Source organism: Cibotium barometz, chromosome 14, assembly GCF_041138505.1.
Source record: "Cibotium barometz isolate CiBa-2024 chromosome 14, ASM4113850v1, whole genome shotgun sequence".
Classification (NCBI taxonomy): Eukaryota; Viridiplantae; Streptophyta; class Polypodiopsida; order Cyatheales; family Cibotiaceae; genus Cibotium; species Cibotium barometz.
In genome coordinates, this window is record NC_141059.1 from 11,780,104 (window position 1) to 11,802,185 (window position 22,082).

At 48.1% G+C, this 22,082-nt stretch overlaps 1 protein-coding gene across 7 annotated transcripts in view; it reads left to right on the forward strand.

Moving 5' to 3' along the window:
• Positions 1–5,431: 5,431 nt before the first annotated feature.
• The window catches only part of LOC147631668 (mitochondrial Rho GTPase 1-like), a 49,621-nt gene continuing 32,970 nt past the window's right edge, over positions 5,432–22,082 (forward strand). For 6 of the 7 annotated variants that reach the window (XR_015267323.1, XR_015267322.1, XR_015267326.1 and 3 more), the window contains exons 1-4: positions 5,432–5,873; positions 6,874–7,006; positions 7,101–7,247; positions 21,898–22,074. Coding sequence is in view for 2 of the 7 variants with exons in the window: in XM_086808181.1 (XP_086664307.1) it covers positions 5,659–5,873; positions 6,874–7,006; positions 7,101–7,247; positions 21,898–22,074 (672 nt within the window). In the remaining 5 variants the exon portion in view is untranslated. The remainder of the gene's footprint in view (positions 5,874–6,873; positions 7,007–7,100; positions 7,248–21,897; positions 22,075–22,082) is intronic. The other variant, XM_086808182.1, reaches the window with a different exon arrangement.

The window sequence follows — 22,082 nt, forward strand, 5'->3', positions numbered from 1 at the left end:
TGCCTTGGTTGGTAGGGGGTAGCCTTGCCTAAAGTGAGCTAATAGATTCCTGGATAATGCCTTGTGTTAAACATGGTACCAGGATCGATGTTAGTTTTGCCTTAGGAAGGTCGCTATTGAGTGTAAAAATTGTCACGTGCATAAAAAAATAAAGGCAAAAGGCTCCTGTAACTCTGATGTTTCTTGTGTCCCTAGGCTCGTGGTAACTACTTGTTCTTAGAGTAGACACAGTGTGGTCATCTGTTTATTTATTAAGCTTGGTTATTTTCCTTGACTTAGGCCAGTTATTATAAACCTTGATTAACCTTTGACACCTTGCTAACTCTTGATTTACTTTCAATAATTTTAAACTCCTGTTAATTTGCTATACTAGCTCATTCATGTGACCCTTAAACTAAGTTCTCATAGCAACATCCATTGTGGTCTAACATGCTTGAATTTATACACTTTATATCTTTTGAATTCCAGCATACCTTCACTCTACTTCCCTGTTTTGCAGACGGTCCACCACAACAACCCTATCGAGCTTACCATACCATAGCTTCCGAGGATGGAATCTACATCAGGAAGGGGGGCATGTTAACCCATGGCGGACATTGAGACGTACTATGTTTTACGTCATTAATTTAAATATTCTGAGTCATGGGCCGGGCTTGTCGGCACCATATGTTAAGGATAAAGGGATTGGGTGATCGCCGATGAGAGGCGCACCTTGAATATCAGTAGGATAAGGGTTAGGATTGGCCGGCCATGTATGGGCGCCCAAGTGTGAACGACCAAGTCACCTATAAGAGTCAAATGTAACCCTAAAATCCTCATTCTCATGTGTTGTGAATACAAGAGTGCTCTTGCCTTATCTCTTTGGTTTCCTTCTCCTGCGTGTGTGAGAGAGAGAGAGAGAGAGTGAGAGAGCGATCGAGCACTGTGTAGCGGCACGGCGGCAGAGAGGCGACGGCGGCTCCTTCTTCACTGCTGCGACGCGGGAATCCTTCAAGGCGGCGGTTGAGCAGTGAGTGACACACCCTTTGCATTCTGTTTGAGCTTCCTTCCCTGGTTGTATGCTTGCACCCATTCACGGCTCGCATACGGTGTCCCCAGCTACGACCGATGCGGCAAAAGCGCACAGCATCCCATTGTGCATGTTGGTAAGGTGTCATTGTCTACACAGGATGGCAAAATGTACTTGTTGGAAGATGTACTTCATGTTCCAAATATTACAAAGAACCTCGTTTTTATTAGACAGATGGTTGAGTACGGTGTGCAAGTGAGGTTTAATCCTCAAGGATATTTTGTGGAAGACTTCAAAAATCAGTGTTGCTTGGTTGTAAAGGGTAGTAGAAATGCTACGTAGGATGTTTACTTTAGATGTGAACATGCCGCCTGAGGTAAAGGCAATTATATTTGCGCATGGAATAGGTGTCATTGCAGATATTGACATATGGCACAAGTGCATCGGTGATGTGAATACACATCGGGACTAAAGTCTATGCAGGCCCAAAATATTGTTGTAGGTTTGCTAAAGTTTTAGGTTGATGGTATGCATAAATTATGTGAAGCATGCCAACTTGGTAAGCAGGGCCCTTTTTCATCTCGTACAATGCCTTCTTCAGCCTATAAACTTTATTTTTTGATCAGGGCATCTCAAACTCTAGTGGTTGAGCTACATATACCTCCTTCTTGAGATGCCAGTTCATAAATGTTGATTTAACATCCATGTGAAAAACTAGTCACACTATTTATGAGTAGCCAAGGCCAATTACCGCCTTGATAGCTATCATGTGAGCATTAGCTATCAAGGTGGTACTTGGCCTTGGTTGCTCATAAATAGTGTAGTTTTTCACATGGATGTCAAATCAACATTTCTGAATGGGCATCTCAAACCCTAGTGATTGAGCTACATATACCTCCTTCTTGAGATGCCCGTTCAGAAATGTTGATTTGACATCCATGTGAAAAACTAGCCACTATTTATGAGCAGCCAAGGCCAAGTACCGCCTTGATAGCTATCATTTGAGCTATGGGAGTAAAGGTTTCAGCAAACTCAAAACCCTCCACCTATGAAAATCTCTATGCAACCAACCTAGCTTTGTATTTTCCAAGTAAGCCATTAGCTTTATACTTAGCTTTCTAAACCCATTTGGTACCAATTACCTTTCTATTTGGTGATCGGTCAAGTAGCTTCCAAGTGTTGTTCTTTATGATGCTATCATACTCAGACTGCATTGCAGCTTTCCACTTTGGATGTGCTAAGGTTTTGTCCAAGGTGACTGGCTCCTTCACTGTTTCCATTATCTCAGCCCCATAAAGGTCATGTTGATAATGAGATTAGATGCTCTTCTCTGCTCCTCTAGTTTGTTTGATCTACGTGGTCCATCCGCTAAAGATTCTAGCATCTCAGGTACTGGGTTGCGCTCATCAAAGTGCTATTGTGTCCATTTTGGAAGTGGCTTTCCATGTGGTGGTTGGTGTGGTGTGTGAAAGTCTTCATTCTCTGAAAACTCCTCCTTCTTAAGAGTAAATTTGGCTTGTGGGTTGGGCTCATGGTGGATTATTTCTCCGGTTGATGAGGATAGAGTGGATGGACCTATCTCCTCCACTAAGTGTGGCTGCTCCACAAACACCACATCTCGACTAGTGATTATCTTCTTCACCTTTGGATCATAGAGTTGGTAAGCCTTTGACTCTTGACTATATCCAGGAAAGATACACTTCTTGTTTTTGGCGTTAAGCTCCTTTCTGGATGCATCTGGTATATACACATAACATTCACAACCAAATGTTCTAAAATGAGACATTGAAGATCTCTTACCAGAGTAAGCCTCTTGTGGTGTGATACCCTCAAGCGCCTTTGTGTAGCTTCGATTGAGGATGTAAACTATTGTGCTTACTACTTGAGCCTTGTAGTCCTTTCCCTTTTAGCATGCATCAAGCTCTAGAGGAGTCTTTTCTCTATTGTTGCTCTCCTGTGGAAATGCTCTCCTATAGAAATGCTCCATTGCACTGTTGCTTGCCCATCATGCAAGCCTCACATGGTTCCTACAATTGTGAAAATGTAAGAAAATTAGCTACTACCATTTCCTTTTTCTACACTCCTTCAGCACTGCAAATTCGATGTGACCAAATCACTCGTGCCAAAGCCTGCTCATGCTCTTATCTACAGTTGTCATTTGTAAGGGCACTCAGTTAATACAAATTATTATGCCTTACTCCTTTGCCGACTAACTTACCAACAACATCTAGAATTTTTACTTCATATTTCTTGGAGCGTACTTCACGTCCACAATCTCTCATGCAGAGCAATTTACAGGAAGTTCCTCTTGATTTGAGGTACATAGAGTACGTCTCATAGCTTCTTCTCTTCACTTGTATAGCTGCCACAAAAGAGATGTTTCCAAACCCTTCAGATAGACATTTAGCATTATTCCTAACAACAACACTGATGGGTTCTTGCAGAGGTTTCCAGAAACTATATCAACCCTTTTTACTAGTCATGTGTTGGGATGCTCCACTATCCAAAGTTCATGAACCACCAACAGCTAGAGCTTGAGCAGATGAGCATACTTTTTTCTTTAATGGTGATCCAAAGTTCCAACTCGGTCTTAGCATTGTTAAACTAACTCCTTTCCCTTCTATGAGGACTTTAGGGTGCCATTCTTCTTGTTAGCTTGCTTCTTTCTGTAGTCTTTGACAACATGACCCTTCTTGTCACTCACAGTAATAGCAGCTCCTTTGAAACTTCTTCTTCTTTGGCTTCTTCTTCTTGTCATCAGAAGATGTCATGCCTTTGCCTTTAGAGGTGGTACTCTAACCTGAGTGTTTAGTACCACAATTGTACTTTAGAGGTGGTACTCTAACCCGAGTGTTTAGTACCACAATTGTACTTTTGTGGAATTCGAATGCACCTCCGGGCTAGTTCCTCACTAGTCTTTAGCCTCCGATGCCTTAGTTGTGTATTGAATTAGAGTAAGAATAGAATCACTTATGCTGGCGAATAATGGCACAAAGTGCATGAGTGTTGCATCTCTTTCATGTCTAAAGAAGTGTAGCATTATTTGGTGGAAGTATGTTCATGTTGTTGTTGGGTTCTGGGGTTTCCACTGGTTCTACATCCGCTCCTAGAACAATTTTTAGAAGCTCATAAGAGTCTAGAATGGCAGTGATTTTGAATTTCCAGAAAGTGTAGTTTGTTCCATCAAGCTTGCCTTTTGTGAAGGCTAGTGATGAATGCATAGGACTAGTGCAGCATCACAACAACCAAGCTAGAAGTCATCACTCATAAACTTTATGCAATACTTATGGTAAAAGCACCTAAGCTTTGATACCATATAAGAATATAGGACAGTGAAAAGATAGATAGTAAAACAAAGTGCAATAGATAGAGAATTTAAAATTTCAAGATAGGTACAATGTGATGGTGCTATCCACCCATGCACTCTCAAGTAGAGTTTAGATGGTGATCTAGGCAGACTTTGGATAGAGAAAGTAATGAACCCATACCATCGGGGTCGAGAGCTCCCACTCCCAGGCCCTAGTTAACACTTGCACCCTTGGATCATCTCTTAACCATCAATGGTCACAATAACGACCCCATCGGCATGTAAATCGGGATTCCTGCCAAAGACACCTCCACTAATGGCTTCTCCTCATAATGGGGGTTTTTATAAATGTGCACCAAATATAGATGTGAGATACATGTGCTGGGAGGTGGGTATTGATTGAGTGTATACTAACACCACCCCCTCAATGTCTCCCTGAAGACAGATTATGTTCTTAGCCCAACGCTAAGTCGATGAAGATGCCAAGTGAGCTGATGAGCCTTGGTGGTGAAGATGTAGTCACAATTCTAGTCTGTAGAATAGTACTCCAACTCCACTATCTCATCCTCAATCAGTTCTCACATATAGTGATATTGAATCTCAATGCGCTTTGTTCGAGCATGAAATATAGGGTTCTTGGCAATAGCCATGCAACTTTGGTTGTCGCATTACAAGGCTGTAGTCCCACTAATCTAAACTCCCATGTCTAGTAAAATCCTCCTTAGCCATACTGCTTCACAAGCAGTAAAACAAGCTGCCTCTTGTTTGTAGTTAACTTCTGTGAAAAAAAGTACCACTATAGGCTGCTTCTTGCTGGTTTAGTTAATGCTTGTACCCCTAACCATCTCCTAATCATATGTACGTGACAAAGACACAGAGAATGCATGTGAGAGAGAGACACACAAATATGCGTCTATATGAGAGAGTCGCACATAAACACATGCACGCAGGCATATACAAACACACACACCACACATAAAAACACACATGCACACACACTCTCTCACGTACTCTTGCATATATATACATATACATAGATGCACACACATATGCACACTTATGTACGCACACACATATGTATGCACATATGCATATATGCATACAAGCAAAACTTTATGCCTCAACATGAGGGTCACGTACTTGAAAATAAGTGGTGGTGCCTAGGCTTGTGCTCGTTTTTTAACCCTAGAGGCTAGATATCTATTTTGTTTCGCGGCAACACGGGATCGCTTGGGCGTGCCCTAAGAAATAAAAAGAAAGTGTGGGCTTATTGTCTGTGTAAAACATTGTAATTGTTGCTGACGTTGTGGTGGTTTTGAAGTCTCCGAGAAGAAGGTGGGCTATGGCGAGCTCTGCAGGCGGAGGGGGACCGGGCAGCATCAGTAGCGTGAGAGTGGTGGTGGGGGGCGATGGCGGAACGGGCAAATCCAGCCTCATCATCGCCGTGGCCACCGACTCCTTCCCCAGCACTATCTCTCCCGTCTTGCCCCCTACCCGCCTCCCTCCCGATTTCTACCCCGACAGAGTCCCCCTCAACATTATCGACACCTCGTCCAGGTCAAATCCCGAGCCCTTTACTGCGTTTTCTTAATTATCGTTCCCGCTTTAATCGTGTACTTAACCCGGTTAACTTTTAAGACAAAAATTTGATTGTGTTTCCTTAATTCTTCGTTTCGGTACGTAAAACCTCATCAGGGTCTCCATTTCTGTGCTTAGATACGTGTACTTTACCAGAGCCTCAGGGTTTAACCTTAATCTGATTCGAAGCCATAATTATCGTTCCCGTGCTTAACTTTAATCGTGTACTTAACCCGGTTAACTTTTAAGACAAAAATTAGATTGTGTTTCCTTAATTCTTCGTTTCGGTACGTAAAACCTCATCAGGGTCTCCATTTCTGTGCTTAGATACGTGTACTTTACCAGAGTCTCAGGGTTTAACCTTAATCTGATTCGAAGCCATAATCAGAGGCAGACCTCACTTTTCATTCAACCCTAATCACATTGCTGAGGTGTCCATTCATTTCTATATTTAACCCTAATCACATTGCTAGGTTTCCAACCATTCCTTTACTTAACCCTGGTGATACTGTTCTCGGTTTCCTTTCAGTGCTATACAGTCCTGTTCAGATCTTAGGGTCCCCAATCGTCATGGTTGTCAGTCAACGCAGTGCAAATCGAGGCTGTTCAACTGGGGTTATGCTACCTGATGCCAACTCCTTAGCTGTTCTGGAACAGTCTAACACAAAGCTGACGATGAAAGCCCGATTTGAGCTAGGTTCCTGAGATGCTGCCGTGCTGACAGGATTGGTTGTGGGCTGACCATTTTCCCAGGTGGAAAATGGATCACTGCCAATGCCATTCCCCAGTTTCCGGGGGGTATGGTCTGTCTCCTGAGGGCCATTCGCCAATTCATTGTGACTCTAATCAGGCTTTGAGGGCAGCTTCCCCTGTGATTTGAAGGGTTTCTATTAGTTTCTAGCATGCTGTCATTGCAGTACCTTACTCTTTTTTTGCATGTCCATTTTTTTTTAACTGTACGTTATTGTTGGCTTGGCAGACCAGAGGACAAAGGGAAGCTGGAGGCAGAGTGCAGAAAGGCTGATGCAGTCGTGCTCACATATGCATGTGATAGGCCAGAAACTCTCGACCGTCTATCTACTCACTGGCTGCCTGAACTACGACAACTTGGTGTAAGTGCTTTTTTTGGGGTTTTTTCCTGCCACCACACTTGTAATTCAGTAATATTGTGCTACTGGTATACTGAATTCAGATTGTTGATTACAGGTGAAAGTGCCTGTTATCATAGTGGGTTGTAAGCTGGATCTTCGCAGTGATCACCAGCAGAGTCTCGAGCAAATGATGACACCTATCATGCAAGAATTTAGAGAGATAGAGACTTGCATTGAATGCTCAGCTTTAAAACAAATTCAGGTGTGCTTGTCTGTGTGTGGTTGAAGCTTTAGTTTTGAGATACATAAGGAAGTAAGCAAAATGGTTTGGATAATATTGGCATGAATTGGCGCTTCAACAAGGGATGTATTAGCCAGAGAGAAGAAAGGAGGAGGGTGAAGGAAGAGATTGAGAAGAAATAGAAGAGGGAAGGAGCAAAGAGGAGGTGGATGAGAAGAAAGAAAGAAAGAAAGTTATATTAACATCTACGGAAGACCCCAAGGGCCTATGAGACCAAGAGTAATACAATGGTACCATGGATATGCTGAGCCATGGAAAACTGAAAGAAAAAGTAAAATGAAAACATCTAACAGTACATGTGATCAACAGATGATCCTGTGTAGAGTGAGATATGCTGTGATTAGCTAATGACTATACCCGCCTCGGCCAGAACCGATTTGATGGTGGAGTGAATGTCCTGTCTCTATGATGGGAGCGTGTTCTGTCGGCGGAGAACCTCACGAATCTATCTCTGTGTGGTGGAGGGTCTTGATGCTTTGGGTCGGGGATGTCTGGTTCGTAGAATGGATTGAGCTCTCTCGCTAAGAACTCCTATGGGCCGTGGAGCTGGAGCGTGGGTATAGGTAGGTGGTGGGCTCTGATGTCGTAGTAGAGGAAGTGTTGTGGGCAGGGATTTCAATGTGGATGTGTGTACCACAAAGAAATCTGAGATGGCCCTCTGTAAGGTGTCCTGTCGGAGCCTGGGCTGTCTCTCAGCATGCTACCTCAACACTACATTCCTGAGTCGTCTGAGCTCCATCAAGTACATGCCCAATCACCTCTGATCCTCAAATTGTATCACCCGTGTGAGTGGTCCGAATCCCTCTCGGAAGAGGTGTTGAGAAATGTAAGTCATTTGACCTATACATGACCTAAAATGGTGGTGTAGAAGGGAATTTGTTGAGATTGGCGGTGTTTTGGTGGCGTTTGTTGTTGTTGTGGATATGGCTCCCTCCTGCACGAACAAGGAGGACAAGCTTGATGGGACAAATTATGCTCATTGGAAGCTGAATCTGTGGGTCTGGCTTATTCATAAGGGTATGTGGGAGATTGTTCAGGATAGTGAGAAGATGCTTGAGCGTCCTTTGACACTGAGGAGACGTTGAACCAAGGATCAGGAGGATGAATTCCTTGCGGAATTACAAGATTGGGAGGATCATGATTCAAAGGTGCACTCGGTGCTTGTGCGGACCGTTACAAAGGTCTCACCGGCCGTGCAAACTCTCGCTAGTGCACATCAAGTTTGGTCCTAGTTGGAGGATCTCTATGCACGAGCTTCCGCGATGAGGGCAATTACTCTGCAAGAACAATTCTACATTTGGTATTTTTTTTGGTAGTTTGATGTAGTCGTTTTTAATGAAGGCCAAGGTTATACATGACCAATTGCTGGCAATGGGTGCAGCCTTGTCCTCTACACAGTTGGCTGCACTTATCCTTACAAAGCTTCCTCCAGAGTACGATGTGGTTTCTCAGGCTTTGCGGTGCCAGGTCACAGAAAGCAAGTCGGACAGCTGAGCTCCCTTCTCTTGGAAGAAGAGTCCATCCTCGTTTCACAAGGTAAGGTCAAGATGTCTCTTAATGGTCAGAATCAGGCAATTTCTATAGTGCAGAAGAAAGGTCCGAGCCGGTGTTGCTCATGTGGGAAGAAAGGACATTTGTCCAAGGACTACTTGTCCAAGAAGAAGGACAAGGGCAAGGGCAAGTCTTCATCCTAGAAGAAGGGCAAAGACAGTGATTCACATGCTTGCAGTGACTCATCTAGGGCTCCTAGGGTGTGTCCGGCCCGAGATGGTGTTCTTCTCTAGTCATACAGATAGTTTCCCCCCATATGCTTCCAACCAAAGGAGGCTTGTGGGTAGGAGAGGGGGTTGTTAGCAGCTCCATTTTTTGGTGCATGGGAATTGTAAGTCGGAGTTACAAGCATGGAAAATCTGGCAAGACAAGGTTAGCTTTGGTAGCTATGGATTGATTGCTTTTCAAATTCATTGCTCGGTGTAGCAGAGATTATGGACTAGATGTGTTCCAAGTTTTGGGACGTGATGTGTTCACAGTTCACTGTTGGGAGATTATGGGTGTCGACAACTCATCATTCTATACTTGGGAGTTCACTGCACGTTGGGAATTTGGAGCCAAGCATATTTCTTTGCTGTTCAGGGTGGCATTTTGTTTGGAGGAGCCAGGTTGGCAGGTGCTCTTCCCAAGGTGTTTTCGATATCTACAGAACTGGAGTGTCCATGGTTGCATCTTTATTAGGTTATCTTCTTCAAACTTTTGCACACTGAGCTGGAGAGGGGGTGTTAGAATTTGTGCATCTCTTAGTGTGGGAACTGGCCTTGTATAGGCGCATGTGTATTTTTTTCTCTCACCATTTATAGGTAATGGAGGATTTATAGGTCGTGGGATATTCATGTGAGTAGGGCAATCATGTCCTATGCCTATTTAAAGGCCCCCATTGTACTCATCCTTTCCAAACACATTGTAACGCCAGCTCCTGGCTATGTATTGCCATCGTAAACCTCTTGGTAATTAATCAAGGTGATCTTGTCCGCTCTCTCTCTATCTCTCTCTCTCTCTCTCTTTCATTGTTCACGCTTTCGTGTGTTCACGCTACACATGTGGCATCCAAGTGCGGGATGTACATAAGGGCTTGTTACATGCATTGAGGTTGATCATGGTAACGTACAACAGGGCCTTCTTTATACCTTTATGTGGTGAGATCTTAAGCATCCAATCCGCAGAGTAGAGAGAGAGGAGAATAGAAGAGAAGTAGAGGACACAATATTGGGTTCCAATTACCCATTGAGCCCCCCCCCCCCCCCCCCCCCCCCTTCCCTTTTGCAAGGAGGAGTTATTCACCTATATTAATTCTTTGGAGAATTGCGATCTGACTACCCAATGCAAGGACGAGGAAGATCACCATCATTTATCAGTCGTCGACTCCACCCCTTGCACACAGCAGCAGCCCGACTACATACAGCCACATCATCGACACTCTTGCAGTAGTGTTTCTGTCCCTATTGCTATAGCCACATCAACAATACTCTGCTCTCTGGCAGCACACATCTGCCCCCAGTCTTACTTAGCAACATTGCATTCATAGTTGCCAGGAAACGCGTTTCCTTCAGGGTAGGATACATGGAAACGTTTCCTTGTAGGAAACGTGTTTCTTTTATGCATTTTTTTTGACTTGTTTTTTTTTTTGCCCCAAATCCAACGTCTAAAAATTTTGACTATTTTGATAAAGATGTTTCTCTTGTAAATTGTTACAACTTACATGTAGGCTTCAAATTCATGTTTCCATATATTCTATGCATTCAGTGTTATTTTTACATATTTTATACAGTATATATTTGAAATTTTGTACATGCAAAAACTTGTAAGTAGGAAACTTGTAGGAAACTCTGGGTTGATTTTACGTAACCCATTTGAAACGTGTTTGAAACTTTTAGTAAACCCGTTTCAAAAACAACCCCCTAACTATTGAGCTTGTTGCCTTGACTTCGTCTTTGCTTCTTCGCTGGTCTACTACTGAGTCACCTCACATTAGAGGGCCTCTTGTACTAGATTACTGTCACGTGCACACCCATCAGGTGTACAAGTGGCATGGCATCATCAAGCATTAAACAGGATATCTAAGTATTATTCAGGCATAGGCATATATCAGCATAAGCATGTATATGGGGGTGTTTCAGCACCAACATCAGTACCTTAGCCTTCATAAGCATATAAGGCATTTAGTTGCATCAGGTCGGGGTTGTTAGCACCAGCCGACATCACATGATGACCAGCCGACAGCACATTATGGGCAGCATATTCAGCATATAAGTCATCATTCCTACCTCCTACATAGAGGGAAGCCGGCATCGAAGGGTGGACCTCAGCATTGGAGCAAGGAACAGTCCTCATCTTCAGCATTCAGCCCATCCAGCTCATCCCGAGAAGGATCTCCATCTAGGACAGCATCATAGATCTATTTAGATCTCATTGTAAACCCATTCATCTAATATAGCTGCATTGCATTGCATTGACACTATTTGTCTATCTCTTAAGCATCATTAAGTGAAGTTTAGTTAGCCTAAGGTTGTGTTTACGACGGTCAATCCCTCACATGTCACATTGGTATCAGAGCGTTACAGGGTAACCAGTCTTAGATCATTTTCATTCCATCAGTCATTCAGTCAGACATCATGTTAATCGCTTCCGCACAGTTAAACCTAGTTCTCAAAATCTTGCAGGCCTCCCTTAGGGATTTTCCCTTAGGTATGCATTAGTAACCCATCCATCTGCATTCTTGCACAACATATAGGGTTGCACATGGCTTGCATAGCAGACATCTTAGTAGACAGTCTTGCATCTGCAAGGCATACATGTTTACCCATGAATTCTCTGGGAAAGAATGACATCCATCATCAAAGGAGTGCATAAAGTTTTGGTCTTCAACTGGCAGCAGCAGCAGGGGGCTCTCTTCCACAGAAGAAGACGGAAGTTGGCTCCAACATCGCCTCAGAAAGTTCAGAGTTTCAGGAACGACGGAGATGGTAGGTCAAAGGATTCCACAGACAGGTCAAGGGTGACTCAGGTATTTCCAAGCAGTTTTAGCAGCATTTGCCATTCAGTTCCCGCAGTAGACAAGTCTTTGGTTCAAAGGATTCAACTCCTACAGTCGACCTCAATCCCGGCAGAAGAAGTCAGAAGGGGGCAGTGGTTTCAGTGGAGAAGGATCACCAGAGGAGTCGAAAGTTTGCCAGGTATACCACCTAGCAACAGTTTAGCAAAGGGGAATGTCACGTGCACACCCATCAGGTGTACAAGTGGCATGGCATCATCAAGCACTAAACAGGACATCTAAGTATTATTCAGGCATATATCAGCATAAGCATGTATATGGGGGTGTTTCAGCACCAACATCAGTACCTTAGCCTTCATAAGCATATAAGGTATTTAGTTGCATCAGGTCGGGGTTGTTAGCACCAGCCGACAGCACATGATGACCAGCCGACAGCACATTATGGGCAGCGGACAGCCTTCAGGGCATTTATGGCAGGTCGTGAGCATTGAGGAGCTGGCCGAGAGCGGCAAGGCTGGCCGACCAGCATCATGTTCGCATATATATATAGAAGCACATCCATTCAGTCCAGCATATCTCAGATCAGCAACGCATTGATCATCCTCTCCTCAGCGTTTCCTTCTTAGGCAACAAGGAGAGCATCAGTTCGTCATCTGTTCAGCATCAGTACATCAGCGTTTCAGTGTACAGATAGCATCGCATTAGTTCCAAGCATTCCCTTCAGCGTTTCCTTCCCAGGAGACAAGGGAAAGCCAGTGGGACAGCAGTTCATCCAGCATATAGTCATCAAATCAGCATATTCAGCACCATAGGCAGCATATTCAGCATATAAGTCATCATTCCTACCTCCTACCTAGAGGGAAGCCGTCATCGAAGGGTGGACCTCAGCATTGGAGCAAGGAACAGTCCTCATCTTCAACATTCAGCCCATCCATCTCATCCCGAGAAGGATCTCCATCTAGGACAGCATCATAGATCTATTCATTGTAAACCCATTCATCTAATATAGCTGCATTGCATTGCATTGACACTATTTGTCTATCTCTTAAGCATTATTAAGTGAATTTTAGTCAGCCTAAGGTTGTGTTTACGACGGTCAATCCCTCACATGTCACAATTACATTCAGCAGTATACATACATACATTCATTCATCATTTTCATGTTGTGTTGATTTGCTCTGATCTCTCGCACATTTGGTTCTTTCGTCCTTTTGCCTTCAAACTACTTTAGCTTATCTTCTTCCGATATGCCCAATTACTGGGCCATGGTAATGACCTTGTTGGAATAGGTCAAAACAGGGGAACCACCATGAGTGAGTTTATAAAACTCGTCCTCAAGATTTGGTCATATACTGCGGTGGAAGAAAACGGGCCTTGAGATCAGCCACGAAGTAGCCCCATCAAATTGGAATTGGCCTGTGAGGGGGTCTGTGTGAAATTGTGACCAATGCTGCCACCTAGTAATAGCTTCCCCAGTGAGTTGGGGTGCTGCCACATGGACTTTGTCTTGTGGATCTGTAATTTTAGCTAAGGAAGGAGACTTATTTGCGGATTTTACTGCTGAAGACTTTCTAAATGAATGATGATGAATTGATGCACTTGCATTTATAGTCCTAGGTGGAACTGGTTGGTCAGCTCTTGATTGGACAAAAATGCTATATAATAGCATTTGATCTTGGAACTAGTGACTACAGCTAGTTATGCAACGATTCGTAGCTCGCTGAAGCTCCCGCCTCCACCCTGCACTGCGCGCCCGCCTGTTCGCCCCCCCTCCCTCTGTCGCCTGTTCGCCCCCCACCTCTCCGCCTGTTCGCCCCTCCACCCCCCGCCTGCCATCGCCCCCTTCTTCTCGCCGTTGCGCCCCCTCCTGCCTCGCTGCTGCGCCTCCCCCCTCCTCGCCATTTCGTCCCCCCCCTCCTAGCCGCCTCTTCGTCTATTCGCCCCCCCCCCCCCCCTCTTCGCCTGTTCGCCCCCCCTCCCCTTTGTCGCCTGTTTGCCCCCCACCTCTCCGCCTGTTCGCGCCCGCCTCCCTTCAGCAGCGCCCCGCCTCCCCTCCCTTTCGCGTTGTTGCCGCCCCCCCCTTAGGGCTTCTCCTTCGTTTTCGCCCCCTCCCTCCTCTTTCGTGCTGTTTTTCATCCCCAGGGGGTTTTGTTTTTCTTCATTTTCATCCGGTCTTCCGCCTCTTTGTGTGCAGCCCGCTTCTTGCAGGTTTTCCGCTTTCGCCTCGCCTTCGCCTGAGCTTCAGACTCTGATGGAGACTCCTCCCGCCTCGCCTCAGAGGGACTCATCCGCAGCCCCCTCGCCCGCCCCCGAGGACATCCCCATCAGGCTTTCTCTTTCGCCGGAAGAGGAAGCGAGCCTCACCGCAGAGGTGGAACGCCTCCAGGCTCATTCCACCATCTGTCGTATAGTCGGCACTCGCCCCAGCAGAGGGGAGATCAGGGATCTTCTTCAGGCTCGCCTTCTTGCAGATGTGGGCAAGATCCTGGATGTACAGCTCCTAGGCCGGGGCCATTATCAGATCGAGTTCGAGGCCGCCCAGAGCGTTGCCAAGGTCCTTGCCACGAGTCCTCTGGACATCAGGGGTGCTCGGGCTTTCTTCAGACCTTGGCAGCATGGATTTGACCCAGCAGCGGCGGAGCAGGGAGAGCGCCTCTTCCATATTACAGTTTGTTTCCCTGGTCTCCGCCGGGAGCATCTTCCGCTCCTCTCCAGGCTCGGTACTAGAGACGGGCCCCTCAGCAGCTTCAGTGGTGGCCAGAGCAGCTGGGCTACCTTCGGTCAGAGTGTTGGTGTCTGACATCTCCTCCCTTCCTAAGGTCATTCAGCTACCTAGGATAGGGGGGGGTGGATAGATCAGAGAGTGGAGTTCTCGGGGCTCCCGAACCAGTGCTTCATTTGCAGGCAGGTCGGTCATCTGGCCAAGGCCTGCCCTCGCAGGAGACCTCGACCCTCACCACAGCAGCAGGCTACTGATGGCCCGCCCACAGATTCGGCTCGGCAGGCTGCGTCAGGGACGCTTGCTCAGGCCACAGAGACCTCGGAGTGGCAGCCTGGACAGGGGCGCCGCCGAGGGAGACAGCCACAGCAGCACGCCCAGAGACCGCTGCAGCAGCAGCCACAGTCTCAGCCTCACTGGGTTCCCGTGAGGAACAGCTTTGCTCCCCTTCAGGAGGAGACCCCTGCAGCGACCGAGGACCAGGAGATGCCAGCTCCCCCTCCTTCACCCCCCCCACCCCCGTCCCCTCCCACCGCCTCGCTTCCACCTTCGCCTCCTCCCGCCCCCGCTCCGGTTTCGGCAGCGGCTCCCTCTCCACCTCCTTCGCCTCCCCCTCCTCCCCCTCCGCCCGCCTCACCTTCCCGGGAGACCCTGGCAGTTCCCTGGCGCTCACCTGCAGTCCGGAGAGCGTTGAGCACTGACCTCGCTCGAGCATCACAGAGGAGACCTATGCCGATTAGGGCCTCACGGATTTCATCTATCCGCAGTCGGCTGAGTCGCCTTGGCATTAGACAGCGCTCGGAGGCCTTTGATTATACCTTTACACGGCTTTTTGGAGCAGAGGGCCCCCATGAGCCAGCACCCATTCAAGTTCATGTAGTGATACCTCCGGCCCGCGGGGAGGAGGCACTAGACTCAGCGGTGGCCTTCTCGTTCCCTCTATGTGGACCTTGTGATCGGGAGTGGACTCTAGAGCTCGCTCTCAGCACTTTGAAGACTCAGGCAGTTGAGTTTTCTCACCACATGAGCGATCTGGAGGTGACAGATGTGATAGGCCGACTTTGGGAGTTGGCTCATTTTTTCTTGGATCCCGGGAGTGTGGATACCTCAGGGATTCGGCATTTGGTTGTGTCATAGTGGCAGACTTGGCACGCGACCCTGGATATGTGAGTATACACGAGGTTTCTCTGTCAGAGCAGGAGGCAGTCGCCATGGGCCACAGCCACTGGTGCCTGATCCGGGATTCTTGCAGTACACCGGGTGGGCAGATTCGCAGCCGTTCGGATGGGGACTACTCTCCATCCAAGCCGCTTGCGAAGGCCCGCCGTACGGCTGAGACAGCATCCACCTCAGCAGGGCATCCATGAGGATCATCTCATGGAATGTACAGGGCCTTGGCGGAGCACACTTTATACGCTATCGAGGTTGCTTGAGGCAGGAGCTTCAGAGATGCCTGGTTGGTGGCAGCATTGACATTTTGATGATGCAGGAGCACCACTTGGGTGAGAGCAGGATCCGGAGATATGGTTCGGTGATGCCTGGTAGATGGGACACTTTTTGGTCTGCAGGGTTTGGTCCTTTGGGTGGACAGGGAGGAATATGCATGGTTATTGCAGATGTATGGCGGCAGGCCATTGTGGATCGAGGGATCATTGTGCCTGGTAGAGCACAGTATGTCATTCTGAGGATGCATGATGAGCTATTGGGTGTGCTCAACATCTATGCGCCCAATCATGCTAGTGCCAGAGCAGAGTTCTGGACTCAGGTTACAGATGCATTGCCAGAGGCCGCACATTGGTGTGTTGGGGGAGACTTCAACATGCTTGAGGACCCGGCAGATAGGGTGGGAGGCAGTCATGTTACAGTGCACGGCACGGAGCTTGCAGCTTGGGACCGGTTTTGCATGTCACTGAGGATCACTGATGCATGGCAGCATGGGGCTTTCTCCCGGTCTCAGGACAGTCTTAGTTTCTCTTGGTCGGATCGCCGGCAGGGAGGGACTAATCTATCACGGATTGATCGCTTTTATGTGGGCGATTGGTTAGGGGAGCGAGGGGGCTCCGTCGGCATTCTCGCTGGCACCTCATTTTCAGATCATGCGCCAGTTATATTGACATTGGAGGAGGGGACACGGGAGCCCAGCTTGCAGTTGAGGATCCCAGAGAGGGTACTTGCAGATCCCAGTCTCGCTGAGGACATTGAGAGGATCTGGCATGATAGTCAGTGCTTTGACCAGGATGCAGCGGGCCAGTGTGCCCAGGGACTCATTGATCTTAGCTCTTTTCTACACGCTGCAGCTTTGACACGACTGGGAGAGATTCGCGAGCGGGAGCAACGGCTGAGACGCAGCCTTGCTTCGCTACAGCGCCTTCAGGAGCAGCAGCCTGCATGTGAGTGGGTGGCGTCCCAGCTGAGCCAGGCACGCCAGGAGGTTAGAGAGGTAGAGGAGCAGAGACATGAGTTTTACTATCGTCGTCAGGCCTCTCAGTGGACGCAGCTTGGAGATAGAGTGACTGGGGAGTCTTTTGAGATCACTGGACTCCGTCATGCGCGAGCAGGAGTCCGCCAGCTTGGTAGACCGGATGGATCGGTAGCTACTGAGCTCGGGGAGATCAGAGCCATTGCCACTGCTTTTTATAGTGACCTGCTTTCAGCGGAGCCAGCCACTGAGGATCGAGATGTTTGCAGACAGACTATGTGGGCCCATGTGCAGAGGAGGGTCACAGACCATATGCATACAGTTCTAGGTGCGCCTCTGTCAGAGATTGAGCTTGCCGAGGCCTTGAGGGTCCTGCCGCGACATAGTTGCCCAGGGGAGGACGGACTGACGCCGGCCTTTTTTATGCGCTATTGGGACCTTTTGGGGCCAGGCCTCCGCAAGGGCTTTCAGCATGTTTTGGACACTGGGGTGATGCCGCAGAGCTTTTCAGAGGGCTTGATCTATCTTATCCCCAAGGGGGAGGGAGTATCAGATGACATTCGGCATTGGAGGCCTATTACGATCCTCAATACTGTCTACAAGGTCTTAGCAAAGGCCTTGAGTTTGAGGATCCAGCCCTTCTTGGGGGAGTTGATTCATGCTACTCAGACAGGATTTGTCAAGGAGCGCAGTATCCTTGACAACATCTTTACTTTCTGGGAGGCGACGGCCCGAGCTAGATTTCTTGGCGAGGACTTGGTCGTGATGCTTCTCGATTTTGAGAAGGCATACGATAGAGTTGATTGGGGATTCTTAGAGGGCACTATGCTTCGCCTGGGCTTTGAGCCAGGATGGATCAGAGGGGTGGCAGCTCTGTATTCCACAGCTCGCAGCCAGGTGTGCTGATTGCAGGAGGACGGGGGCCGAGTTTTGAGCTGACTAGATCAGTCCGTCAGGGGTGTCCTCTCACCCCTTTCCTTTTTCTCTTCTTTGCGGAGGCTATGAGTATGTATTTGACGGCAGAGGAGGTTGGTTTGAGAGGACTTCAGCTCCCAGTCCGGGGGGAGGATTTGCTTGATGCTGAGTTTGCAGACGACATGGGCTTATTTTTGCATGGCCAAGAGGCCAATCTTATTCGGGCTGAGCAGTCGCTCCAGGTTTTTAGTGCAGCTTCGGGAGCATTGATCAATTGGCGCAAGACAGTGGCCTTTTGGATCAGTAGTGCTCCCACTCCGGCATGGAGCCCGGACCCCGGTTTTAGATGGATTCCTCCAGGCACAGCAGTGCGGTATTTGGGATGCCAGATTGGCCTCGATTTGTCACCTGAGCAGCAGATTGCCCCGCTTCTTCTGAGCATTCGGAAGAAGCTATTGTATTGGAGTACAGCTCGACTATCCTTGGCTGGGAGGGTGGTGGTGGCAAATCAGGTGTTGTTAGCGACCATGTGGTACATTACGTCTTGCTGGATTTTCTCGAGCTCTTGCATCAGCCAGGTACAGAGGCTGATCAGGAACTTTCTGTGGTCTGGGCGGGACGGTCAGCCAGCTCGGGCAAAGGTTGCATGGGCAGTTATTACACTTCCGCTGGCTCAGGGCGGTTTGGGCATTATAGATCCAGTCGATCAGAGTAGAGCCTTATTGGGGAAGCTTATTGTTCGGGGGTTGCTTCCAGGCGCTGAGCCTTGGAAAGAGCTCCTCTTGCAGCGACTGCAGGCTCGGGCGCCCCCTGCAGGGGGTACTTGGGCACCAGAGATTCGCTGGATCTTCATAGAGATGAGGAGGACAGGCCTCAGTAGAGGATGGGAGGACAGATTTGCTTTGAGTATCCTGAGAGCTTGGGAGCTGCTGAGACCGGGGCTCTCTCAGCGGCCTCCTTCTTGTGTTGAGGAGCGGGCCAGGCAGCCGCTCATCTGGAGCCCAGCGGTTCGTACGGAGCAGGGTCATATGCTGGGTTCTCGGCCTCGTCTAGCCTGGGGACCTTTAGCGGCAGGCCCAGCTCGTAGTTTTGGAGACTGGCAGGCTTTCTGCAGTCTACCAGAGGAGATCCAGGTGGAGAGGCTGAGTCACTTCAGAGGGGGGTTGATTATGAGGGATGATATTCAGGAGGCACTTACAGAGGAGTGGTTCACACCTCTCGAGCCAATGGCCCCACGGTGGATGGGAGCCTTTACACAGTTGGAGATCCTGATTGCTGTCAGAGCTAGCACTGAGGATGGCAGATGCCTCTACTATGAGATTCAGGATGAGGGCAGACTCCAGAGAGTGGAGGTGGAGTCGCCTTTGGTTGCAGAGTGCACCTTTCAGAGGATTCGGGTAGTGGCTGCCGCTTCTCGGAAGTGGCATATTGACCCCGACCCTGCTGATGTGCTCCCAGATTGGCGCATATGGGCATATGCAGCGCGCCCCTTGGCCCGGCTACAGTGGGACCCTGGGGAGTACGAGTGGCATGATCCTTATGCATCCCTTGAGGCCACAGAGATCACCTTTTTCCAGTATACTGTTCGGCTGGGACGGCATATTTTGACGGCGGCGAGGACGGTTTCTCCAGCGGCAGCGGTGCATTGGCGATTGCAGGGACTCTCACAGGAGTTCCTGGAGGATTTCTGGGCTCGGCTCTGGGCTAGTCGGCAGGCTCGCAGGATCTCGGCTTTTCAGTGGCTGGTCGCCCACAGGGGCTCAGCAGTTGGCACTTGGCTTGTTTACAGCGGTCTTCCGGCGGCCTGCGTCCGATGCGGCCACCCTATGGAGACATAGAGACATTGCCTTTGGGACTGCCCTGAGGCACAGCAGATTTGGCTGCGGATACTGCGTATTCTGGCCCCCCTCTCTCCAGAGGGTATGTTTACGTGGGGTGCCGCTGCTTGGTCGACTTCGTCAGGGCCTGCTATGGGCTATGAGATGGAGCAGGGCAGTCAGGCCATCAGATTTATTAGGGGCCAGCCTCGCCTGGTTCCGGCACCGGATTTCTCGTCCGCCAGCTGGACACAGGAGAGGGATTTACGATGGGAGCTCCTCAGCAGCCTCACCATCTGGTTCACCTGGAGGGCCCGGTGCTTTACGGCCTTTGAGGGGAGATTAGAGCCACCAGCAGAGACTGTTCGGGGGATTTGGCAGGAGTTGATCCACACCCTGCGAGGACAGTACGACCGCATCCGGGGAGACTCGGATGAGGCGATCTTACGGCGCCAGGCCTTTCACACCACTTGGCGTTGTGGCCCGTTCTACACCTTACACACGGGATCCCCCCGTTGGCACTACAGGCCACCTGTTTGGCTCTTCCCCCCCCCCTATTGTATGATTTAGCCGCTCAGTTCTTTATACTGATGCTTGTATTTTGCAGCACCTAGGGAGAGTCTCCCGGGCTGCCATGATGTATTCACTGCTCTTCTCTCTCTTAGGAGCAGGAGAGATCTTTTGTAGCCCTACGGGCGTTTTTATATAACTAATGAAAGGATCTTTTCTCGGAAAAAAAAATAAAATAGCATTTGATCTTATAAAATAGCTAAACACTCCATAGTGGACAGGTTCAATTCTACAAGCCTCAAAGAGTGAATGAGCCAATTGCAAAGATAGAGAAGTTCAAGTAGTGGGGTCTATTAACGTAACCTTGGGAGCTGATGGTTGTGGGCAAAGTACTTGTGGCATGAGGGCAGGTAAATATGGACTAGCCTCTAAGCAAGATCTCATAGTGCTTGTAAAGTCCAGCTGATACGGGTCCAAATAGGAAAGAGATTGACAGTGTTGGACTAGAAAAGTGATGCTTGCCATGAAACTTGCAAGTGCAAACTGATGCATAGACAAATGGGCAGGTGATGAAGCGACGAAAGTGTGCCTATGGGTTTTGTGAGCACAAAAGTGGGCCAGTAAACTGTAAGAGGCTGGTTGACAAGACTTCTGGGCCAATAGTGGGCTGGTTGACTTAGGCTAAGTGACCCAACTTTCCATGCTCGTACTTTTCATGTGCTTTCTTAGCCCAGCAAAGTAACCACTCTTTCTCACTGAGTGGAATCGTGCAAACATAAAAAAAGGGATTAATATTGGTGTCAGTTCTGACATATATTTAGCTTCCATTTATAATCCTAAATGAATGACGGCTTCACAATGGATGTGATAGGCATCACATATCCCAAGCTATGAAAGTATTAGTATGGTTTCTTCTCAAATACTTTTGAGGGGGAAGTACTTGCTTTCTATTCACCTTCACTCGCAGAATGACTTTGTTGTGTTAACCTTGGGTTCAGCTCTTCAGAGTGCTAATCCTGAATTTACGAGAAAGATACGTGAAAGCACCATGAGGGGCTGAGCGAAGGGTTGCATAGGCCACATGTTCTTTTCTGGTTGCATAAATTGTATGCTGTGTAGCTGTACAGTGCAGCTGATATAGGGAGGTCAGAAAACAGTGAGGTGCTTACGGTTCTAAAGTTACACTTCAGAGTTGGTGGAGATGGAAAGAACTAGGGAATGGACAAGGTGCAACCATTCTTGTATATCATAGGCAGCTGGAGGTAGACCTGGAACCCGTTGTTCCTGTAGTTGCTGATGTGCCGCCATTGGCTTGGGGGAGAAAGGAGTGATTTTAGAGGTTGCTGATGTGTCTCTATCTCCTTGGAGGAGGAACAAGTGATTAATAATGTGTGACGATCTACTCAGTGTTCCTGCGCAGGTGATGATTTCCCCTCCGTGACATGTTGGATTTAAGACCACGACAGTTCACAGTAGATGTTTAAGTATTGTTCAGTGGCAATATGTTGTCGTGTAACGTAACTCGATGCTCATTCCATGTGTGGGAAGGTTGGTGCATGCTGAACATAGCTTGTATCACATCATTTGATGCCCTGAAGGGAGAAACAGGCCAACTAATTTGGCTCTGGTGGAGGGTGTTTGTAGAATGAATTGTATTTAATATATGCATTTTGGTCCCTTTACAGGTTGCTGAAGTATTCTACTACGCTCAGAAGGCAGTATTGCACCCAACAGCACCCCTATTTGACCAAGAATCTCAGACATTGAAACCCCGCTGTGTACGAGCCTTGAAAAGGATCTTCATTTTATGTGATCATGATAGAGATGGTGCTTTGAGTGATGCTGAGCTTAATGACTTTCAGGTTAGTCA